This window comes from Numida meleagris, chromosome Z, assembly GCF_002078875.1.
Source record: "Numida meleagris isolate 19003 breed g44 Domestic line chromosome Z, NumMel1.0, whole genome shotgun sequence".
NCBI classification, from domain to species: domain Eukaryota; kingdom Metazoa; phylum Chordata; class Aves; order Galliformes; family Numididae; genus Numida; species Numida meleagris.
The window spans coordinates 33,218,917-33,240,032 of record NC_034438.1 but is presented as its reverse complement, the minus strand read 5'-3'; the positions used below and the strand labels follow the sequence as shown (position 1 = coordinate 33,240,032).

Sequence of the window (21,116 nt, the reverse complement as noted above, 5' to 3'; positions counted from 1 at the left end):
CAAATACTACAGCTGAAACTGCATCCAATAACCACCGCTTTTAAACCGCCATGTAAAAGTTAGGACGAACAGTACCTATGTCATTAGCGCAAACAGTATCTGTGTCACCAATAAACACTAAGTAATTCACCTACAAAAGAAACATACAGAGTAGGGGTAGCAGCCATGAATACAAAGCAAGCTATGCAAGGAAAGGCTCAACATGCTTTACACTGTGTGCTGGCATCCACAGCACCCATGCTGCACAAGTAAGCCATCCACAATCCCCACAGATAGATGGGGCAATTTTGAAAATATTGTTCTGAATACCAGTATCTCATTGAGATAGAAATGTTCTTCTCTGTCCTCTTACGCAATACACTGAAACTTCTGACAACTAGTTTAACATCAAAAACAACTCCCTTTTTCAGTATTCCTGGAGTTAAAACATAAAAAGCATTAATTTCACATTTTTGATTTTTAGACTAAGGCTACTAGGAGTTGTTTCTTCATTATCATTTAAGCCACTACTGAGCTACACTGATAGTAAAGCACCAGAAAAATCAGTTTGAAGATGTGCAGTGATGTTAATCTCTGTATTTAGCAAAAGCCTTAGTCATTAAACACATCACGATTTCTTTCTGTGGATTGCATCTTTGCCTTCCTCCACTCCATCCGTTACTTCTTAGCAGAGATCTTTATTTTAACTTCTGCTGAGTTACTACAAATATCTGCTTCTCTTGTGTAGACCTCTTCCCTTTCTCTACACATCATCTCCTCACCTTTCTTGAAAATATTTTATTGTTCTATTTTTTCTCCTATCACCACCCTCAAATCTTTTGTATACACCATTCCCCTATATGTAGCAATTCATTTATCCTTCCAAACAACACTTCTATCCAAACTTTGCTCTCAATACAGCAACATTTATTACAAAATGAAAAACACTGCTCTACAGAGAGAAAATACTTTTCAAGAAAGAACAAACCTTAAAACTGGTTCAGCACAATGAGAAAGGGAATTTAATATAGCAGCCTGTGTAGCAAATAATGAAAACAAACCATGAACAGATAATGTCTAGTGAATAGTGTAGGGAGGCATGAGGGAAATTCTATTTTTCCATAACAAAATCAAAAAGTTAAAAAAAGAAAGGAAAAAAAACAGAAGAAAAAAGAAGCAGCCATGATAGAATTCAAAGAATATACAGAATGACAGACTTTCTAACAGAGCTCCATAAAAGCTGAAGAAAAATGAACTTGAATTAAAGAGAGTGGAAAAATTAGAGCAAAATCAACAGAAGTGAAAGAAAATACAGAAACCTCATTCTCACGTACTGGAATTTTTCCTCATATATCATTAATTCAAACTGACCAACCAACCAGACAAAAAATACTCAGAGGATTTCATTAATACACCTTTTTACAAACAGTTCTGTCACGTTAAGACTCAAATGTGAGTATACTGAACTAGTTTCTATTTAAAACAGTGTTTACTTGGTAATTAAACCTTGAACCTCTAGCACAGTTGTTTATTTTTATAATATAACTAACTCCCCTGCAGAGACGCATCGTACAGCACTGGCATTTTGAGTAAAAAGAATAAAGTTAACACTTTCCTAAAATTAGAGATTCATAATGGTTCTTCCATTTCTTCTAAAATAAAGATAAGCCTGAATTCAGAAATTTATAAGACACTTTCTTCAGAAACATAACACAGTGTCCTTCTTAGTTTGGGTAATTTGTTATACAGGATGCTACAGTTAATCCACAAATTCAGTGCGAATATGCTACGCTAATTTCACAATATTGAAATAATGAAACTGTAGAAGTATTAATGACAAGTTTAGAGGAACGCACAAAGTATTTTAGATTTGATTTATATATATGCGTGAATAGATGCATACTCAAACTTTACGTATGTATATATGCATGAACATAAAAGCATTAGATGATGCGCTAAAAATCAGCTTGTGCATTTTTCTAATTTATTTAGAAATAGTTTTGCATAACCATGTAGAAGTTTGGGTTTCTGGGTTTTTTTTGAGTTTGTTTCCTTTTTCTTTAATATAATTTTTAAATTCTTGTCTCCTTTGGTAAGAATATTTATATTTTTGTCCTTGAAAGGTAGGACAGATTTACTGCAAGACTGACATCATGCATTCAGCAGACATTAAAGAAGAGAAATTACAAAATGTAACCAAAGACTCCTCTCCCGCATATTCTGAATCTACCACACATCAGACTTCAAAAAGCAAAATATTTGTTCCGACATTATTGCAGTTATAGGAACAAATTGCTGCTGGCAAATAATCATTAAGTTGCATCTTTTAAAAGTATGAATCTATATTACCATTGAAAGCATTAGTTACTTTTTTTGCTTCCCTCCCAATCCCCTAGTTCTAACAGAATTCATGTAAGTGCCTCCTCTGAGTCTTCCTTCTACCTCATTACTGCTTGTTTAACATTTAACAGGACAAGTATATACTGAAAGAACACTTTTAGAAATTCTGTCTACCTGAAAACATCTGTTTACTCTAATAGCGCTCAAAATTCACAATTATTCACCTACAAAACCTCAAAAGTTTAGCTTGAGCTCTTCTAGCGTACACAAGCTTAACTGTGTTGAAATTGTGCATATATATAAAAAGTTAAGTATGTATGTTACACACGTGTATGTATATATGTTAAGTATATGCATAATGTTTCATATATAACATACATTTGTATAGCAAAATCAGAAAGATCTTTGGGTCCAGTTTGTAATGCACTGCTTTCCAGCATTGTGGATAATAATGAAGGCATGAAAATACAACAGAAGTGAAAGCAGTTATTTCAAATTTTTGTCCAGTACTGCTGGAACAGAACTTTAAACTCAAATAAGCTACTTACTTTGCATACTTCGCAGCAAAATCAGACAGATAATCTTGAATTAGACTTGCACGCTGTCAACAGTTTATGGGCAGGTTCAGCCCGGTTCCGTGACTAATGGAGCGGGGGAACCCATGGACCCACACCCCGGGAAAAGGGAAAGGGGAAAAGGGTAGGGAGATGGGCCTAAAAACAAAACAGCAGCAACAATCTGAGGAGAAACAAACTAATTTACTGAATAAGATATCAGAATGCAAGATAATGCAATATAATACAATATAATTACAATTGAAGCTAATAAATCCAATAAAATGAGAGAGAGTGTCCAAAAATCAAAAGGCCTTACTCTAACGCTGAAGGGGAGACGCTGCTGGGACAAGCAGGAGGGGAAGAGCAAAAGCGGATGTTTCATGACATGCAAACAGTTTTTATCTTCCCCTCTGAATGGAAAACGGTAACAGAACAGCAAGCAGTCCTCTGGGAGATGTAGTAGTTCTTCTCTTCTGAGAACCAAGTACCTGGAACTATCTACAGTCCACGGAACTGGAGCATTAACTCTTTAACTCCCAGTGCACTACATGATGCAATGATGTGGAATGCCGATAAACAAAAATCATAAAACCATAACACACACTAATTACTTATCCCCACAACTGACCCACTCAAGACTTTAAATCAATCAAATGGCAACTACACCACATCAGTCACTAAGCAGCAAACTCACCTGTGTTTTCTACAAAGTCATCTACTGTGCAGCATTGAAGCATTATTTAGGTAAGCTATACCTGCCTGGAAAAAACCCTGTTATGTTTTGAAGCATTTCCTGGTGTCAATGGTTTACAGGCGTTCAGCCCAGTTCCATGATGAAGGGGACGGGGGATCCACGGGCCCACGCCCCGGGAAAACAGAAAAGAGAAAAAGGGTAAGGAGATGGCCCTGAGAGCAAAGAACAGTGGCAACAATCTGAGGAGAAACAAACTAATTTACTAAATAAAATATCGGAATGCAAAACAACACACTATAATACAATATAATTACAATTTAAGCTGATAAATCCAATGCAGGGAGAGAGAATGTCCCAAAATCAAGGTAGGCCTTACTCTACTACCGACGATAAGACGGCTGGAGAGCGAGGTGCTGCCAAGATGAGAGACGGGCGGAAAAGGGACGAGGTCTCATGGTCTTTTCGCTCTGGCTGGAAAATGGTAACAGAGGAGCAAAGTACCGTGGGGACTGTAGTAGTCCTTCTCTTCCGAGAACCAGGTACATTCACTACATGATGTTATGATGTGGAATATCAATAACTGACAATCATAAAACCATGACACCTGGGTACCATTCTGCATGCTTTAATCTTTTCTTCTAAATGAATTAAACTTTTACTCTCCTATCTATTCATTTTATATGCTTATAAAGAAAGAAAAAAAACAACAAACAGGAGTTTCATTGGGTAGAAACAAGAGTCATCAAGAAGAATTTCTAAGATACAAACAATTAGGTAAATTATCATCTGCCTTTGCCTGTGCAGCTGTTCTTGCATTTTGCTTCCTCTAACAATGGATTACCATGCACAGTAAAAGGAACTGAGTAAAGATTGATTTCTTACAGCACAGAATACAAGCAGTGCTCCTAAAACACTATCCCACTCTGGTAGGCAAGTGAAACATCAGAAAAAACAATATATACATGATCAAACACATGGGGCAACCTCTCCAATACATGACGGTATTTTCACAGACTTTGCTACATAAAAACACACACCAAGAATTTACCAAGTTCCACAGTATCTACTGCTTTTGTTTAGACAGTATAAAAGATAGGTTAATGCTACAGAAGAATAATCTCAACTTAAATTCCGCATTGACTGCAGTCATGCTTGTTTGAATACAACAGGACAACAGCAATGTTCAATAGGCTGTTAACATACTAGACCACAAGAACTTTTAAACATAAATAAGACAATTCCAAAGGTCTTTCCATAGACAAGCTTACAAATACAAGAAAGATGTGAATTCGCTCTAAGGAAAACCAAAGGGATCTCCTGTTACAATTTTGCTTAGCTGAGAAGAACCAAAGAGTATCACTTCTTTACTGTCAATGTCTAGAATGCTCCAGGCAACAGTATGTACAAAGAAAAAAAACTCTGTGACCTGCTAGAATAGATCTGATGCTTGGGGAAATGTCATTCTAGAACCCATTTTTATCCTTTCCCGTGGCACCTCTTCAGCTACAACAAAAAATAGGTGCTTTCCTCTGCCCCACGTCAGTAATGTCCAATTATTTACCGGAAATAACTACTTTTACTTAAATACTTTCGTATCAAGCAGCAAAAGAAACAAAAACACATTGTAAGAAATAGTTTACAGCAATTGGAAGGAGTTATTTTAGTTCTAACTCTGAAAGGAAACATGTCAGAATCTTTTAAAGGTTGCTACAATTTTCAGTCATTATTTATTGTGTATACATATATAAAAAGATACATATTTTTAACCAAACTTCATTTTTATCCGGTGTGAATTTAAACAGTACGGTACCTTATGCAAGACAGTGGAATCAACAATAAAGATATAACTCTAATGTCAGGAGTTTGTTTCAAAAGAAAAGTCTATAGCTCTCGGTCATTGTATATGTTATTTGATGTTGTGTTGTGGTAGACATCGCCACTGAACTTCTAGCCTTCAATGAAAGCTATTTAAACATTATATTTTGCACACAAAGTACAGCTGTACTTAATATCACCGCATAAGAGGGCTGAATTGATGTTTTTGAGTGGAGGAAAATACTCATGATACTGCAGTACAAAACTGGATCAGATCATATCACTGCATTGGTATGCCTAGGTAGATAAGAGCAGGCTTTATTTCATGTCTACAAGTTAACTCAGATACCTATTGTTAGGCTATGAGGATATCCTTGGGAATCATTCTACCAAAATACCAAGTTAACACATATATCCTTCATTACTGCTGCTAACGATACAGAAATACCACAACATAACTGATTTCTATAATTGGGTGACAAAGCTTTTAATGAAAAACCTCAAGTCTCTACATTGCCATTTAAGTCCTCATCTACAACTGTAATAAAACAACATGCACTCAATTTCTACTACTAAAGAACTGTGCAGCGGTACACTTATAATGTACACTACAGAAGATAAAAATGAACACAAATAAGAAAACTGAAACTAATAAGAAATTGAAGTATTTATCCCAATACAGTAACTTTTAATTAAACTGACATATTAAGTGAAATTAAGTTACTACCTACATTACTCTATTACTCGTTAAATAAAAGTGAAAATATTCTTTTAAAATGCTTTTCTTCAAAATTTCTACTTCAGCATCTACATGTATATTCTCCCCACTTTCAATACCTCTTTTTCCACACCAAGTACTTGAAGTCAACTTATTATGCTCCTCAATTTTCTCTTCCCTTCCAATTCTCTTTTTTTCCCTAATAAGAATTAAATGTATCGGCAACATTTCACAGATTTCCTTCTCATTTTCTCAAATTTTTCTTTTCATTTTTCAATTTCATTAGTCCTCGTTTTTCTAAAATTGAACACTCAGAAGCATGTTTAACATATAATACTCCCAATCATATTCAGATATAGTCTGAATATTAAAATATAAAATGAAACAAAAGAAATCCAGTCTTTATTTTCTGATGTAGTATAAACGGAAGTTCCAGGTAAATAATTCATGAAAAGGTAGATGTATGTTATAGATGGCATGGTATCTTGCAATCTGTATGCTGTCCTTTCTTAGTCAAAATGACACCAGCAGTTTATGATACTAAATGAAATTATTTTTTACTCCATACAACTCCAAAACTAAAATGCTGACAATGCTAACTGGTTTTACAGTACCCTTGAAAAACAATGCCTGTATTCAGATACCTGTTCAACTTAAAACTTGACTCCTGATAAGGCCAGGAAAAACAAGGTGAAGAAAAAACACAACTGATGTGTACAGTGGATTAAAATGTAACTTGTGCAACAGTATTATACATATCTCATTATTAATTCCTGTTTTTCATATTTGCCCTTAAGCTGTAACAATCTTAAAGGGAAAAAAAAAGCAGCAAGGAGAGGGGAATTGAAGTGCAGGAGTCTGCTTGATTTTCCTACCATCAAACATTTGTTTTTATACCATTCTATGCTTTCTACAACTCTCCAAAATTAAACAATTTTGAAGATTTACCTAATAAAAAAGTACAAAGCTTCCAGAAGACTTCAGCAAATCCAATACCATCACTGAATAAGAATTTTTGAACTTCTGTTTCTACCAACAATAGATGTGAATTAAAACACAGTACATTACAGATGTATACAAGAAAGAAATTGCTTATGTCATCTATTCAGATGTTTTTACCTACCCTTTCCATGCGGCAGAAGTAAGGCAGATCTTTTTTGCAGTTAGAAGAAAAAGGGGAGATCCTTTAAAGCACTTTCATTTCAGAAATATCAGGTAAAATGGATTTATGGATTTACAGAGAAGCAGACCAGAAATATGAGTAGATGACATCATTTTGCAGATGTGGAATATGTACTTGCTCCTCTGTCACAAGCTGATCTTGCAACTTATTTCTCACTTGACTCATAGATTAAGCAGAGTATAATCCATTATAAACACTGTGTTTCCCATCGCCCTCTTTAGACTTGTCTGATGCGATTAATTTGGTGTCTTCAGCAAAGTTTGCTTTCTTAACTGTACTACCCAACATAATTTCTCATTATTTCAACACATGGTGGAAATACAGCAGGACTTCACAGTGACATCATGTAGCCTTGCAACTCCAGCATCTGACTTTCAGTAGCAGCAAAGTAACTATTTCTTGCCAACAATCTAAGTATACCACAGTACCAACAAAACACTATGTGTACTACTGCTTTCCAACTGACCTGCTCCTAACAGCTACCCTGCAGCACCTTCTTTCACTCATTCATTAGAAACAACACTATTTCCTACAACCCTCTCCTGCACATCTGTAACACAAGTGCTGCCAGCAGCTGTGTTTTACTATTGACAGTGGAAGCCAAATACTGCTTCTGGCAAGTTACCATAAACAGGTTTGCCGTCTCTGACACAAGATTCATAAGTTCCTTCCACTTAGTGGAACCTTTTCACAAGAACACACTTCTAATTCGGAAATCAGGCAGCAATGCTGAAAACCTGCCTGTTTTCCTCTAAGGGCAGCTCTTAAGATAACTACAATACTGGCAAAGCAATCTACAAGACGATCTTGCCACATCAGCTCTAGCATCACCTTAACCCTTTCCTCTTTTGTCCAGTGGTTCTCAACACCAAGTCAGACTAGATTTTCTATAGAATCTCTAACACTGTACAGTAAAGCAGCTCATCCCACTTAATCTACTAAGATGAGCTTTTCTCCTCATTGCAGAACATCATCTTGAGAAAACTGGTTCTTTTTTTCCTACACCTGCAAGGCCTGCACAAGGTCAACTGAAGCCTCTGGAACTGTGTATGACTGTGAGATATGCAGAAAAGGACACCCAAAAGCATTTACTCCTAACACAGCAGTATTTCATTACACTCACATACATCAACATTGCCAGATCAGGTGTAGGAAATGAAGAATAGCTGTTGCTATGACCAACACCACTGACATGCTCCTTCTTAAGTGTGGTCAGCAGATTCATATTCACAGTACTTTAACTTGAAGGGCACAGCATGCTTCTTTCTACTACTCCAGTCTTGAAATGGAGTTAGTCTCCCTGTATTTCAAGTAAAAATCCTGATACATGAAAAGTATCATCAACAATGTCCTTCAAGGAGACACAAAATTCAGCTTCACCTTCTCAAAACTATACTGACTTTATTATGTAAAAAAAATCGTTTCACTAAAGCAAACGTAATACACTAAACACAGGTAAGAAGTCAGTCTATTCTATAGTTACGGTAGTTTCCAATTACTTTAGAATCCGTTTGGTTTTCTTTTTCAAGAAAAGGCTGCCCATCATGACTCTAATTGGCTATACAATAACAATTCTTACCTGAATTGGACAGGAAATTTCTGCAAACTGTACCTCAAATTCCTAGAGGATGAATGACATCATAAAGATGATGCTCAAAAAAAATCTCTCCCACTTCATTCCACACTTCAATACAGAACTGTGCTAACATGGGAATCAAGCATTTCACACCAACAGAACTGGCTGAGGAAAATTAACATCATGTTTCTTCACTCACTCTACTTTTTCCTGACCAATTTGAGTACTGCTATCTTTTCAAGCTAGAAACACTACTTAGAACAGGAAGACACAGTAATGAAGATGCAGAAGCTTAGTACAATTTCAAGCAAACTACTGAAAATCAAGCATGGATTTACAACATACCAGTACCAATACCCAACATAGCAGCTCTTCAGTAGACCAAGTAGAACTCCTTCCTCAAAATGAGGTAAGGCACAAGCCCACAAGTGCTAGCCAATCATCATACTATCTACCTCAAGTAGCCTTGTATCAATAAACAAGAATCAGCAACATTCAACTATTTTAAACACACCTTCTTTCCTGTTTTCCTTATTCAGAACAGCTCCTTAAAAGTAAAGGAAAGAAATCTTGTTATGAGAATGCCAACTAGAAGATGCAAGCAGGAAGGGACAAAGGCAGACGATAATTCACCAGCAAATTTTAAAAGGGCTACATAAAAGAAATGGGTTCCATACTGAATAGTGATCCTTTTTCTAAAGTATAACTGGAGTTAAAAGATTTTTTTGAGGAAAAAAATGTGTTGTTATCCTCAGATATTGTTTGATTGCACTATTTATAAATCTCATTCATTGGAGAAACTTTCCTGCAAAGTTTATAAACTCCGCATAATCTCACCACTGCTGACACACTCAGCCAAACTCCCTACTACTGAAATTATTCTCATGTCCCTCACTACACAAGAATAAGCAAGGTTATATGCAACTGGAAATAAAATGTTAAAATGGCAATAATATATACATATGTTTGTTTTAATCTAATAGCAGGATTTTATTGCAAGGAAAAATAGGTGAAGATACAAAGTTTAAGAAAAAAATTATTAGCATTAATTAATGCTTGAAGGTAGAATGATACTTCTTTCAGTTGGACCCCTAAGGAGGCTTTAATACAGATTTGCACAGCAAGCTGAAGATTTTCAAGTAGGCATAATGAGGCAAGCTAGTACTACTTTAACCACTCTGGAGTATAATCAGTTGATAAGGTTTTGAAACGTTACAAGGTCTAGGACAAAAAGATTAGCTTTAGTTCTATGAGATCAAAATTGAAACCTAACTAATTAAAAGCGCTATAAAGATATTGCTACTTTTTTCATCTGTAATTTCACCATCTAAGATTAACAGATGAAGACAATTTAATCTATCAATTTCATGAATGGCAAAAACTGAATTTCCAGTTCCTACCTTGTCCATTCAACTAATAGTTTATGTTACATTAATGTATTCTTTCAAAATCTCACCTTATTTTAAATGAGAGACAAAAAAGAGGGAAAAACAAAAAAACATAGAAGTCAGCATCCAATGATCTATTTCTTACACACACACAAATATTATATATTAAATAGATAAGGAAAGAAATATTTTCAAAGCAAAAAGTAGAATGAAAAAAATATCCGCAGCAGTCAGCCTTCAGAAGAAGAATTATTCAAATTCTAGGAAAATGATATATTCACATAAAGGCACTAGTTATAAAAATTATAAAACTAGAAACTGGATATGTGGCAAGGACACAGCACTACTGAGGAAAGTTTTCAACAACTGCCTCGTGATTCTGTGGTGCTAAAGGACATCAGTCAGTGAAGAAACTTGGTAGGTGAAGTTGACAGTTGGACTTGAGGTCTCCTCCAGCCAAACCTATTTCGATTCTATGACTTAATGATACTAGCCATAGAAAATAAAAGTGTAAATGGCAATTTATCCACCAAGTCAGATTTTTTTTTAAGTTAAACACCGATTAAAGGCTATATTACTCACATTTCTAAATTAATTACTTCAGAAGATTTTCAGTAATATCCTAAAAATAATGAATGCCCTCAACCAGTTGAATTATCTAAGAACAAATAAATTAACTTTCAGTAGTAAATAACTGTATGTATCTCATGTACTGTGTGAGGAGTATCATCTACTGATAACAGTCATTTTAACTGAGCTCCTAGGTATGTCAGGATAAGCTCTAAGCAGAGTACAAAAGAACAATTACCTAATGCTCTCCTTCTAGGGTTTTGTTGCTCTTTCAGTCAGAAACACCACCTTGCACACATGTAAACCTACAAGAATTAGCATTTATTTGTCTTTTTCCCCCCCAACAGTCAACATCGATTTGTACAGTCAGCTGATAAGTGGCCATTCAATTTCCTAGTAAATTGATATTCTTACAAATGTTACTGTTGCAACTGAAATCCCTTTGTGATGCATGAAGAGGAAGGTAAAACCAAGAGAAAATGACTGGATAATCTCACCTTTCTAGAAGTAATAGACTGGTAGACTGCAACACACAAGCTTGAACTGATGCTGTATGTACTTCACAGAATAGAATTTCTAGTGTTATTACTGTCAAACTTGTTTCACAAGTAATATATTTGCAAGTTAATATAATTGCAAAGTTAATATATTTTCTCCTTAGATGAACAAAGAACAAGTCCAGAAAGACAAAATAATTGTGAACGCTTTTCACGACTTTGCTCCCTATGCCTGCTGGCTCCAAACCACCAAGAACACTCCACAAATTTAGAAAACAGTCCAGTGGCACCTTAGCAAGTGGATGAGGCAAGGTCAGAATACTACCACCACTGTTTATAGTTTTTATGTACAGCACTAGCATCTGACATCAACCTTCACAATCCCATCAATTAAACGCTATTGGAAACTACATGAAACCATTTTATTGTAATGTGTTTCAGCTACCACCATCACCAAAAAAGTAGCTTCCATTCTCTACGCCACTTAATTCTTCCCACTGTGTTACCAAGCTCTCCTTCCTCTGGCTGCATCTCTTCCTTGGTACCAGTTACATTTCCAGACTCTCTCCACTTATAGATGGTAACCCTATCGCACACAATCAGTTTCAGATTTCTAATCAATTTCAACTTTAGCTTGCAAAATTGATCTGCAAATTCAGACACCAATCTCATGGAGATGTACTCTAGAGGTTCAAAAGCTGCCACAGCTGGAAGTCCTCCCTAAAAGCACATCAAAGCACACACTCCTACAACCTTCTTCTGCAGGTATTTTATTCCAGCTAAGGATAGGGTAGAAATGCAGGAATAGCCATGTGCTGCTGTTTAATAAATATGATGTGCATATAAGCACTAGAAACATTATGAATTACACCTACAACAAGAGACTAATAATAGAAAAATAAAACAATACAAAACAAAAAGATGATTAACAACATTTCATGAGAGTTTTTAGTCAGATAGCAGGTGCATAAGCTCTATTATGAACAAGTCAAAAATAAGGAAAATTCTTGAAACTAGAATTTACTCTACTGCTTACACAACCTACGCCTCTTTTAAAACAAGAAAGTCCCTTAGAAAAAGCAATCTGAAGTGGGAGGTAATTCATCTAGACTTAAGGAAGGCATTCGACACTGTTCCCCATAACATCCTTCTCTCCAAACTGGGAAGACATAGATTTGATTGGTGGAATGTTTGATGTTCAAGGAACTGGTTCAAAGATCATACCCAGAGAGTGGCAGTCAACAGCTCAAGATCCAGAAGATCAGTGACGAGTGGTGTCCATCAGGATTCAGTACTGGGATCAATGCTCTTTAGTATCTTCATCAATGATGTTGACAGAGGAATCCAGTGCACCCTTAGCAAGTTTGTGAATAACACCAAGCAGTGGGGGTGCAGTCAACATGCCCAAGGGACGGGATGCTATCCAGAAGGACCTAGACAGGCTCCAGAAGTGAGCCCAGAAGAACCTCATGAGGTTCAACAAAGCTAAGTGCAAGGTCTTGCACCAGAGTCATAGCAACCTCCACTACCAATACGAGCTGGGAGATGAAAGGATAGAGCACAGCATCACAGAAAAGGACTTGGGGGTACTGGTGGATGGCAAGCTGAACATGAGTAAGTAACGTGCTCTCGTAGCCCAGAAAGCCAACTGAAATTTAGATTGGATATAAGGAAAAAGCCTTTTACAATAAGAGCAGTCAGGAACTGGGACAGGCTGCCCAGAGAGATAGCAGATGCCCTATCGTTCAAGATATTCAAGGTCATGAAGGACAGGGCTCTTATCAACCTGATGTAGTTGTACACGTCCCTGCACATTGCAGTTGTACTAAATGATCTTTAAGGGTCCACCCCAACTCAAACGATCGTATGATTCATTAATGATCTGGCTGAAAGGACAGAACACATCCTTACTATGATATTTATTCAAAACCAGGAACTGAAGGTTAGAGGTTCCACTGCCATGCAGAAGAACCTTGACAAGTTAGAGAAATGGTAGTACAGGAAAGTTGCTCCACAAGATGTAGATTGACCGAACTGGTAGCCTTCTGTGATGTCAGGACATGATTGGTGATGTGGGAGAGCAGTGGATGTTGTCTATCTTGGCTTCAGCAAGGCTTTTGATACTGTTGCCCAAAACATTCTGGTAATGAAGCTAAGGAAGCGTGCAATAGATGAGCAGATAGTAAGGTGGACTGAGAACGGGCTGACTGGCAAAACTCAGAGGGTTGTGATAAATGGAGCAGAGCCTCATTGAAGGCCTATAATAAGTGGCGTTCCCCAGGGGTCAGTACTGGGTCAGGTCTTGTTTGGCACCTTTATCAATGACTTGGAAGAAGGGATAGAGTCAACCCTCAAAAAGTTTGCTGATGATGCAAAGCTGGGAAGAGTGGCTGACACACCAGAAGTCTGTGCTGCCATTCAGCACAACCTGGATAGATTAGAGAGCTGGGCAGAGAGGAACCTTACAAGGTTCAGCAAGGGCAAGCGTAGAGCCCTACACCTGGGGCAGAATAACCTCACACATTGGTCCAGGTTAGGGGCTTCTGGAAAGGAGCTCTGTAGAGAAGGACCTTGGCGCCCTGATGGACAAAAGGTTGACCATGAATCAGCAGTGTGCCCTTGTGGTTAAGAAGAAGGCTGATGATATCCTGGGGTGCATTAAAAAGAGCATGGCCAGCAGGACAAGGGAGGTTATCCTCCCTGTCTACTCTGCCTTGGTGAGGCCACATATAGAGCACCGTGTCCAGTTCTGGGCTCCCCAGTTCAGAAAAAACAGAGGAGTTCTAGAGAGAGTCCAGCGAAGGATGACAAAGTTGATTAGGAGACTGGAGCATCTCCTGTACAAGGAAAGGCTGAGAGAGCTGGGACTGTTGAGCCTTGAGAAGAGAAAGCTGAGAGGGAATCACATCACAGTTAAGTATCTCAAGTGTAGGAGTCAAATGGATGGTGCCAGGCTCTTTTTGGTGATGTACAGTGACAGGGACAGTGCCCACAAACTGGAACACAGGAAGTTCCATAGAAACACGAGGAAGAACTTCTTTACTGTGAGGGTGACAGAGCACTGGAACAGGCTCCCCAGAGAGGCAGAGAAGTCACCTTCTCTAGAGATATTCAAGAACCATCTGGATGATTTCCAGTGCAATCTACTGCGGGAACCCGCTTTAACAGGGGAGGTCGGACTCGAAGGATCCCCAGAGGTTCCTTCCAACCCTTACAATTCTGTGATTTTGTGAAGTGCACAGTCCTGTACCTAGCAAGGCACAACCCCAGGCACCAGGACAGGCTGGAAGCCACCCAGATCGAAAACAGCTCTGTAGAAAAGGACCTGTGTGGGTCACTAATTTGGCCATGAGCCAGAAATTTGCCCTTGAGGTGAACTGTTAAAGGTAGCTGTATGAGATAAGGTTTTATCAGCAGGTCAAGGGAGATTATGCTTTCCCTCTGGTAAAGCACTAGTCAGCCCACATCTGTAGTGCTGTCTGTGTCCAGTGCCGGACCTCTCAGTACAAGAATGACAAGGACATACTGGAGGCAGTTCAACAAAGGGCTATGAAAGTGATCAGTGCACCATACATCACACGAGGACAGGCCGAGAAAGCTGGGACTGCTTAGTGAGGAGAAGAGAAGCCTCAGGGAAATATCACCAATGTGTACAAACACATAAAAAGAAGGCGCAAAGACAACAGCACCAGACTCTTTTCAGCAGTGCCTAGTGACAGGAGAAGCAGTAATGGGCACAAAGCGAAACACAGGAAGTTCCCTTTGAACAGCAGAAAACACTTTTTCACTGTGAACATGATTAAGCACATATTGCCCAGAGAGGTTGTGGAGTGGAATCTCCTTCCTCGCAAACACACAAAAGCCATCTGGACACGTTCCTGGGCAACTGGTGCTAAAAAACAATCCCACTTCAGCAGTAGGGTAGACAGCAGGACTTCCAGAAGCCCCTTCCACCAAGCTCATCCCGTCAGTGATTCTACAAAAAAACCCACATTTATTAGTCAGCCTTTTGTCCTTGGCAGCTGCAGCCTTAGCCACCTGAAAGTACACCCTGAATCTCTATGTTTATGCTAACAGATTTACTATCTGTGAAGTAACCCTAATTCTCTTCTTCCTTTCTCATATAGCACTTGATATATTTATGATATTTTTATATTAGTATTTTTAGTAATATTGAAAAGCAAACTTTGCTTTCCTTAGTTTTCAGTAGAAAGTAATCAGAGTGTTATGAATAAAAAGATGTTGTTCTCTGGCCTTTACTTAGTGCTTGTTAATGTTCAATTTCATAAATATCGCATTGCAAATCCCATGAAGTTTCAACAACTTTGATTAATTTTCAGAATTATTTTGATTGTTAGAAAATGAGCTCACGTTTCATCAATTTTGCCAACAGCTAAGGTCAACATACATTTGCCATTTAATTTTATACTGATGCACTGTATTCAAATTTGAATAAGCAGTTCAATAAAAAAATACACATGGTGTAGATATTTGTGTATGACATTTTGGATTTGTAAGTGTAGCATTACAGTTTCTGTTAACTGTTGACCTAACAAATACTGTTACGCGTTTGTAAAGATAAAATAATTGGCTGTATTGCTTTTAGGATACTAAATATTTAGTCCCCATTACTTTAGAAATGTTTTACTTTTGCTTACTGCATTTGTCAGGATGGCAATTTTTTCCAAAGCACTATTAAGTTACAAACCTAAACCTAGCCAAAGTTGAAAACACAAATTTAGGTCATTCTGTTACACTAAAATGAGACATCAAGTTGCTAAAACTTATCAGAACTCACAGAAACTTTTTAAATTTAAATGTCAACTGTTTGAACAATTCTTCAGAGTTTAACACTTTTTCAAGATGTATCATTTCTGAATCATCCTGAATTCACCTTAGAACACAACAAATTATTTTTACACCTCAAGAAATAAATTTGATGTCAGTGAAAAGTTTTCTTAACTGCTCTATTTAAATGTAACACTAACCTGTTCTAGGGTTTCTGTTTCCCTGTCTTTGGCTTGCAAAATTTCTAATGTCTTTCTGTCCTTGACTTCAGCTTTCTGCTTTTCTCTAGAAACAAACAAAAAAAAGAAGACACTTTATTAGTCATAATTTGCAGTTAATCATTTGAATTTTTCATGTCCTGATAATGAATGTCATTTTAAAACACAGAAAATTAAATTATTTGAAGCTGACAGGCCTTGTAGAATTAATCAGGGAGCATATGGCAAGTGACAGCAAATTACATCTGTAAACAGCTAACAACTTTCTTCAGAAAGAAACCGAAGCAAGAGGTATTAGAACACATTTTAAAACAGCTAAAATTACCTATCTCATTCCTCCCAAAATGCAGAAAGTGTACTTGCCTACAGATTGAACAAAATGCTATTCCTTCCTTGGCAACACAGAGACATTAAGCTGTTCAGATTTGTGAAATCCTTCTCTGAACTAGACAGCATTTCTCTGTCTACAACAACCCTTCAAAACTTCATGGATGACTGTATTATCATTTACTACCTTACACATGGCTAGAATCTATAATTTTTCCAGGACAAAAAAGGAAGGCCGAGAAGGCTGGTTAATGAGAAAGAGCAGAGCTTCTGCAATGTGGTTCATAAGTATAAGGCTACAATCATGATCACAATATTTCACAGAAAATCATTTGATGAGTTACTAATGCTGTGTAGAACCATCTCATCTCACTGTGATCCTTTTTCTTGACGGTTTTAAATGCTGTGCTTACTGGCTTCACTTTTAGGAAAAGTTATGGTGAGATAGTAGGGATACACAAATGCTCCTCAGCACAAGGCATCTGCAACAAAAGATTTGAGAAATGTACTGTTCTTTAAAAATAGCTCAATTCAGGTATCCCAGCTGCCACAGATAAGCAGAAATTCATTCGGATTATTTCTGCTCTCATTATATAGTTAAACTTCCACTATTGCTAAACATAAGACACTCCCAGAAGCCAAAGGATCCTATTTGTGCAACTTTTCCTCTAACAAAATGGAAATCTTTCAGAGGCAGAGGGAATCTGATCAAAAGTGGATAACAATATCCAGGTGTGTGCAAAAGGCTTAATCTACTGAAGCAACACAGAATTTTGTACCACGGAAAATTAAAGATAGTACACATACGGTCATTTCTTCACTATTTTCTGTGTATTTTACTTCTAACAGTGACTTATAAGGCTAAAGTATACAGTCCCAACAGGCTCTTTAAATACCATATACTTTTAAATAATTTCTATGACTTTTAAATTACCTATAGTCTGATCTTGAGTAAAAAAAAAAAAGAATTAAGTAAAAATGGTATAGAATTTACTGCGAGGTTTTTCGGGACTTAGATCTCAAGGCCTCATAACTGCAAGTAATGAAATACAAGGGCTATTCTGAAAGTAATACCTTGAATTTTGTTATGTTGCCTCACAACACCTGAAGCAGATGTGGGTGGTACAGCAGTATAGACTGAACCTTCCCACCAATATTCCATTACATGTTGTTGCTGTGTGACAGATGGCAGCAGAGGAGCAGTCTGAAAAAACGGTATCTGACATGGAAGTGCATATGAAGCAACGGTGTAGAATTGAATTCCTCCATGTAGAAAAAAACTACAACCAATGGCATCCACTGACACTTGCTGAGCATTTATGGAGATGGATGTGTGCACAATGAGGCAGTGGGTGGTGCATTTCAGTAGTGGCAACAGTGACGTGAAAGATGAGCCATGCTCTGGACATCCATGGCACAGCTGTTAGACCATAAAATAATAGGGTCTCAACCAGCTCATTCATGCAAACAGATACACTGCAATCAGAGAACTGTGTACAGAGCTGAACACCACCTTTAATGCATTGAAAATGATAGTAGCAGTTTTGGAATATCACAGAGTTTGTATCAGGCAGGTCCTAGAAATGCTCACCAGGAACAGAAAGAACACTATATGCAAGTTTGTCAGGACCTATTGAACTAATACAAAGCTGAAGGTGAGTTTCCTGGATTGTGTTATTACCTGTGATGAGACATGGTGTCACCACTACAAGCCAGAATCAAAATGGCAGTCCATAGAATGGTGACATCTGAATTCCCCATCAAAGTAAAAGTTCAAGACGCAGCTCTCAGTGGGAAAAGTGATTGGCACTGACTTCTGAAATAGGAAAGGGGCAATCCTTCCAGACTTCCTGCAACCTGGACAAACCATCAACTCTCATCACTACATTGCAACACTGTTTGGAGTTTGCATGTTCTTGAAACAGGTCTGTTGCTTATGATAGGTATATATTGCTCTGCAACTTTAATGAGCCAGAAGTCTGCTCCAGCCTAAAATCCCCATTGCTTCCTCACACTGAGCTTCTTTGTTTTGTGGTCCTTAACAGCTAGCAGCTATTTTTTTCCAAAAAAAGTACCTGCAGTACACAAAATCCAAGTATTTTGAGAGGTAGTTTCTCTCTTCTAGAGACATCATACACTATGATTAAGTGATTAACCCATCAAAGACCATATTAATTTAACTAAACTGTAGATACTATGGTACTCCAAGTTTCTTCAGTTGTTAACTACAACTAGAAGAGTTACGAATTTAAGGTCAGACAATTCTATAACAAACATATATAACCACTTTTCTTGATCCAAAACTTTAAAAGCGTTAGGAAACAAAAAAAGAAGGCCTTCAGTATGAAGTACTTGGAATAGTACTGCACAGGCACAGAGTCAGCAAACAGAATACCAAACACAAACCCCCAAAACACCACTGAATAACACTGCCTCCTGCCCTCAAAAGTATCTTGACTTCAACTGCTGACTGAAACATCAGATCCACTATTCCAGAGACTTATTTCCCTCCCCATTTTAGTTCAGCTGTTTTCATTTTGCATTTTTAAATTAAACCATTGCTCTTACTACTTTTACGTCATTCACCATGCGAATGCCTTCATGCATTCATCTGCCACTGCCTTCCCAACTACTCTAACCACAATTCTCACTCAGAAAGTTGGCCTTCATAAAACTAAGCCAAATTAAACACAAATACTGGATAATTAATTACCCTCTTAACTCAGCCACGCAATCATCACTTCAAAATTTATTAAACTTGTTTTCAAATGGATTAATTGATCTGAAACTCTGATGGGTCAAGACAGATTTCTCAAAGTAAGCCTCAAAAGAATTTCACAGGTGCATTTTCACTTTAAGGAGAGAAGGGGAAGAAAGTGAATAAACAAACCAAGAACAAAGCAAAAGAACAAACTTATCCTGAGATCTGAAAAACAGTATGCATAGCTAATTCTGATATTTTATCAGTAGTCAAGAATTTATAGAGCCCTGTAAATTTAGGACAAGGCTGTACCAAATAGGTTTGTAAGAATAAAGTACTGAACCAGAAAGAAAAAAAAAAGTACCTAAAAAAAATATGTCTACGTTTGTAACCACACACAAATGACCCAGTTCTTCAAAGTATATTTCTAATTAAACTCTGTAGTTTCTCTATCTAGTTAATGTTCAAACACAGTCCTTTGAACAAAGCTATCAAGGAACAATGTTTGTAAATACAGATCCATCATCATCATCATCAATGGGAAAAGCCTAACGTAACTTCATAGAGTTTTTTTGGCTATATGGGGTGGGTTGTTTTTTTTCAGACTCTCAAGATAATGAGATATGTAACACCTCCCAAAATAGCTGCACTAGTTATCACACACAGCTCTAGAAAAAAAATAATAATAATTTTTAGAATGTAAGCATACAATGAACGCCTTCAAAAGACTAAAGCTTAAACTGAAATCACCTACGGAACTTTATCAGGAGCTCCTCCTGGCGGCATAGAATAATTTCCAATGTTCATTACAGTACAGTTCCCCACAGACCCTCAAGGTAATATGACAAACTTGCATATCATACATCTATTTGTTTTTGTGCATTAAAATGATATTAGACAAGAACTGGAATAATACCCTCCTACTTTTTAGAAAAATGCAGAAAAATCTTCAACTGACCTTATTAATTGAGCCGTTATGTATTTCCAACATATTAAAAAAGGTCCACAGCAATATGGGGAAAAAAAATCAGGCACTGTCAAGAAGCTGATGATGATCAATGACTGAGACAAACTCCTGTTTAGCTAATTAGAACCACTGATGAGCAATAATGATGTGAGCTAAGAATATTTCCAGACTTCTCTAGGATGAAAAATGGAATGAAGAGAGGCTGTCAATTTGTACAAGTTTTAAGCTCCAATCAGTTTTCCCAGGAGTACCACCTATTTTAAATGTTTAACACAGCTGTATTTACCTACATAGAGGTATCTAGATTCAGTTTTCCACAAAAATGAAGAAACCAAGGAAGTACTGTTTAACATTTTTCCTGCTATGATATTTTCCTGTGTTACATGATACATTACACAACAGGACAGGATAATATTTTTGAGGTTTGGAACATTATTAATGACTTGTCAAAAATGAAACATTAGTCTATAAAGAAACAGTTATGAATGAGGTGTGAAAACAGAATAAGGAGTACAAAAATGTAAAGATTTTCAAAACTAAAATGTTTGGGGAAGTTTGCAAGACATCATGCTTCCTAAAATCTTCAACAAAAGTATTCTGGGAAGAGAGGCATCCTCTATGTTAACACAGATCTTAATCAGCCAATTAATCATTTCTTTAGAAAAAAATAAGATTTATATATAATTATGCCATTTTTATATCAACTCAACGAAAATAATTTTAACTAATTGGAATTACTGTTCATAGGTTTCATGGAGTATCTCCTTTTCATCTTATAAATAGCAGGATTTTAAAAAA

At 37.0% G+C, this 21,116-nt stretch overlaps 1 protein-coding gene across 5 annotated transcripts in view; it reads right to left on the bottom strand.

Moving 5' to 3' along the window:
- The window catches only part of CNTLN (centlein), a 215,480-nt gene that overhangs the window by 168,690 nt on the left and 25,674 nt on the right, over positions 1-21,116 (bottom strand). For all 5 annotated transcript variants that reach the window (XM_021379766.1, XM_021379767.1, XM_021379769.1 and 2 more), the window contains exon 4: positions 16,306-16,390. In XM_021379766.1, the coding sequence (XP_021235441.1) occupies positions 16,306-16,390 (85 nt within the window). The remainder of the gene's footprint in view (positions 1-16,305; positions 16,391-21,116) is intronic.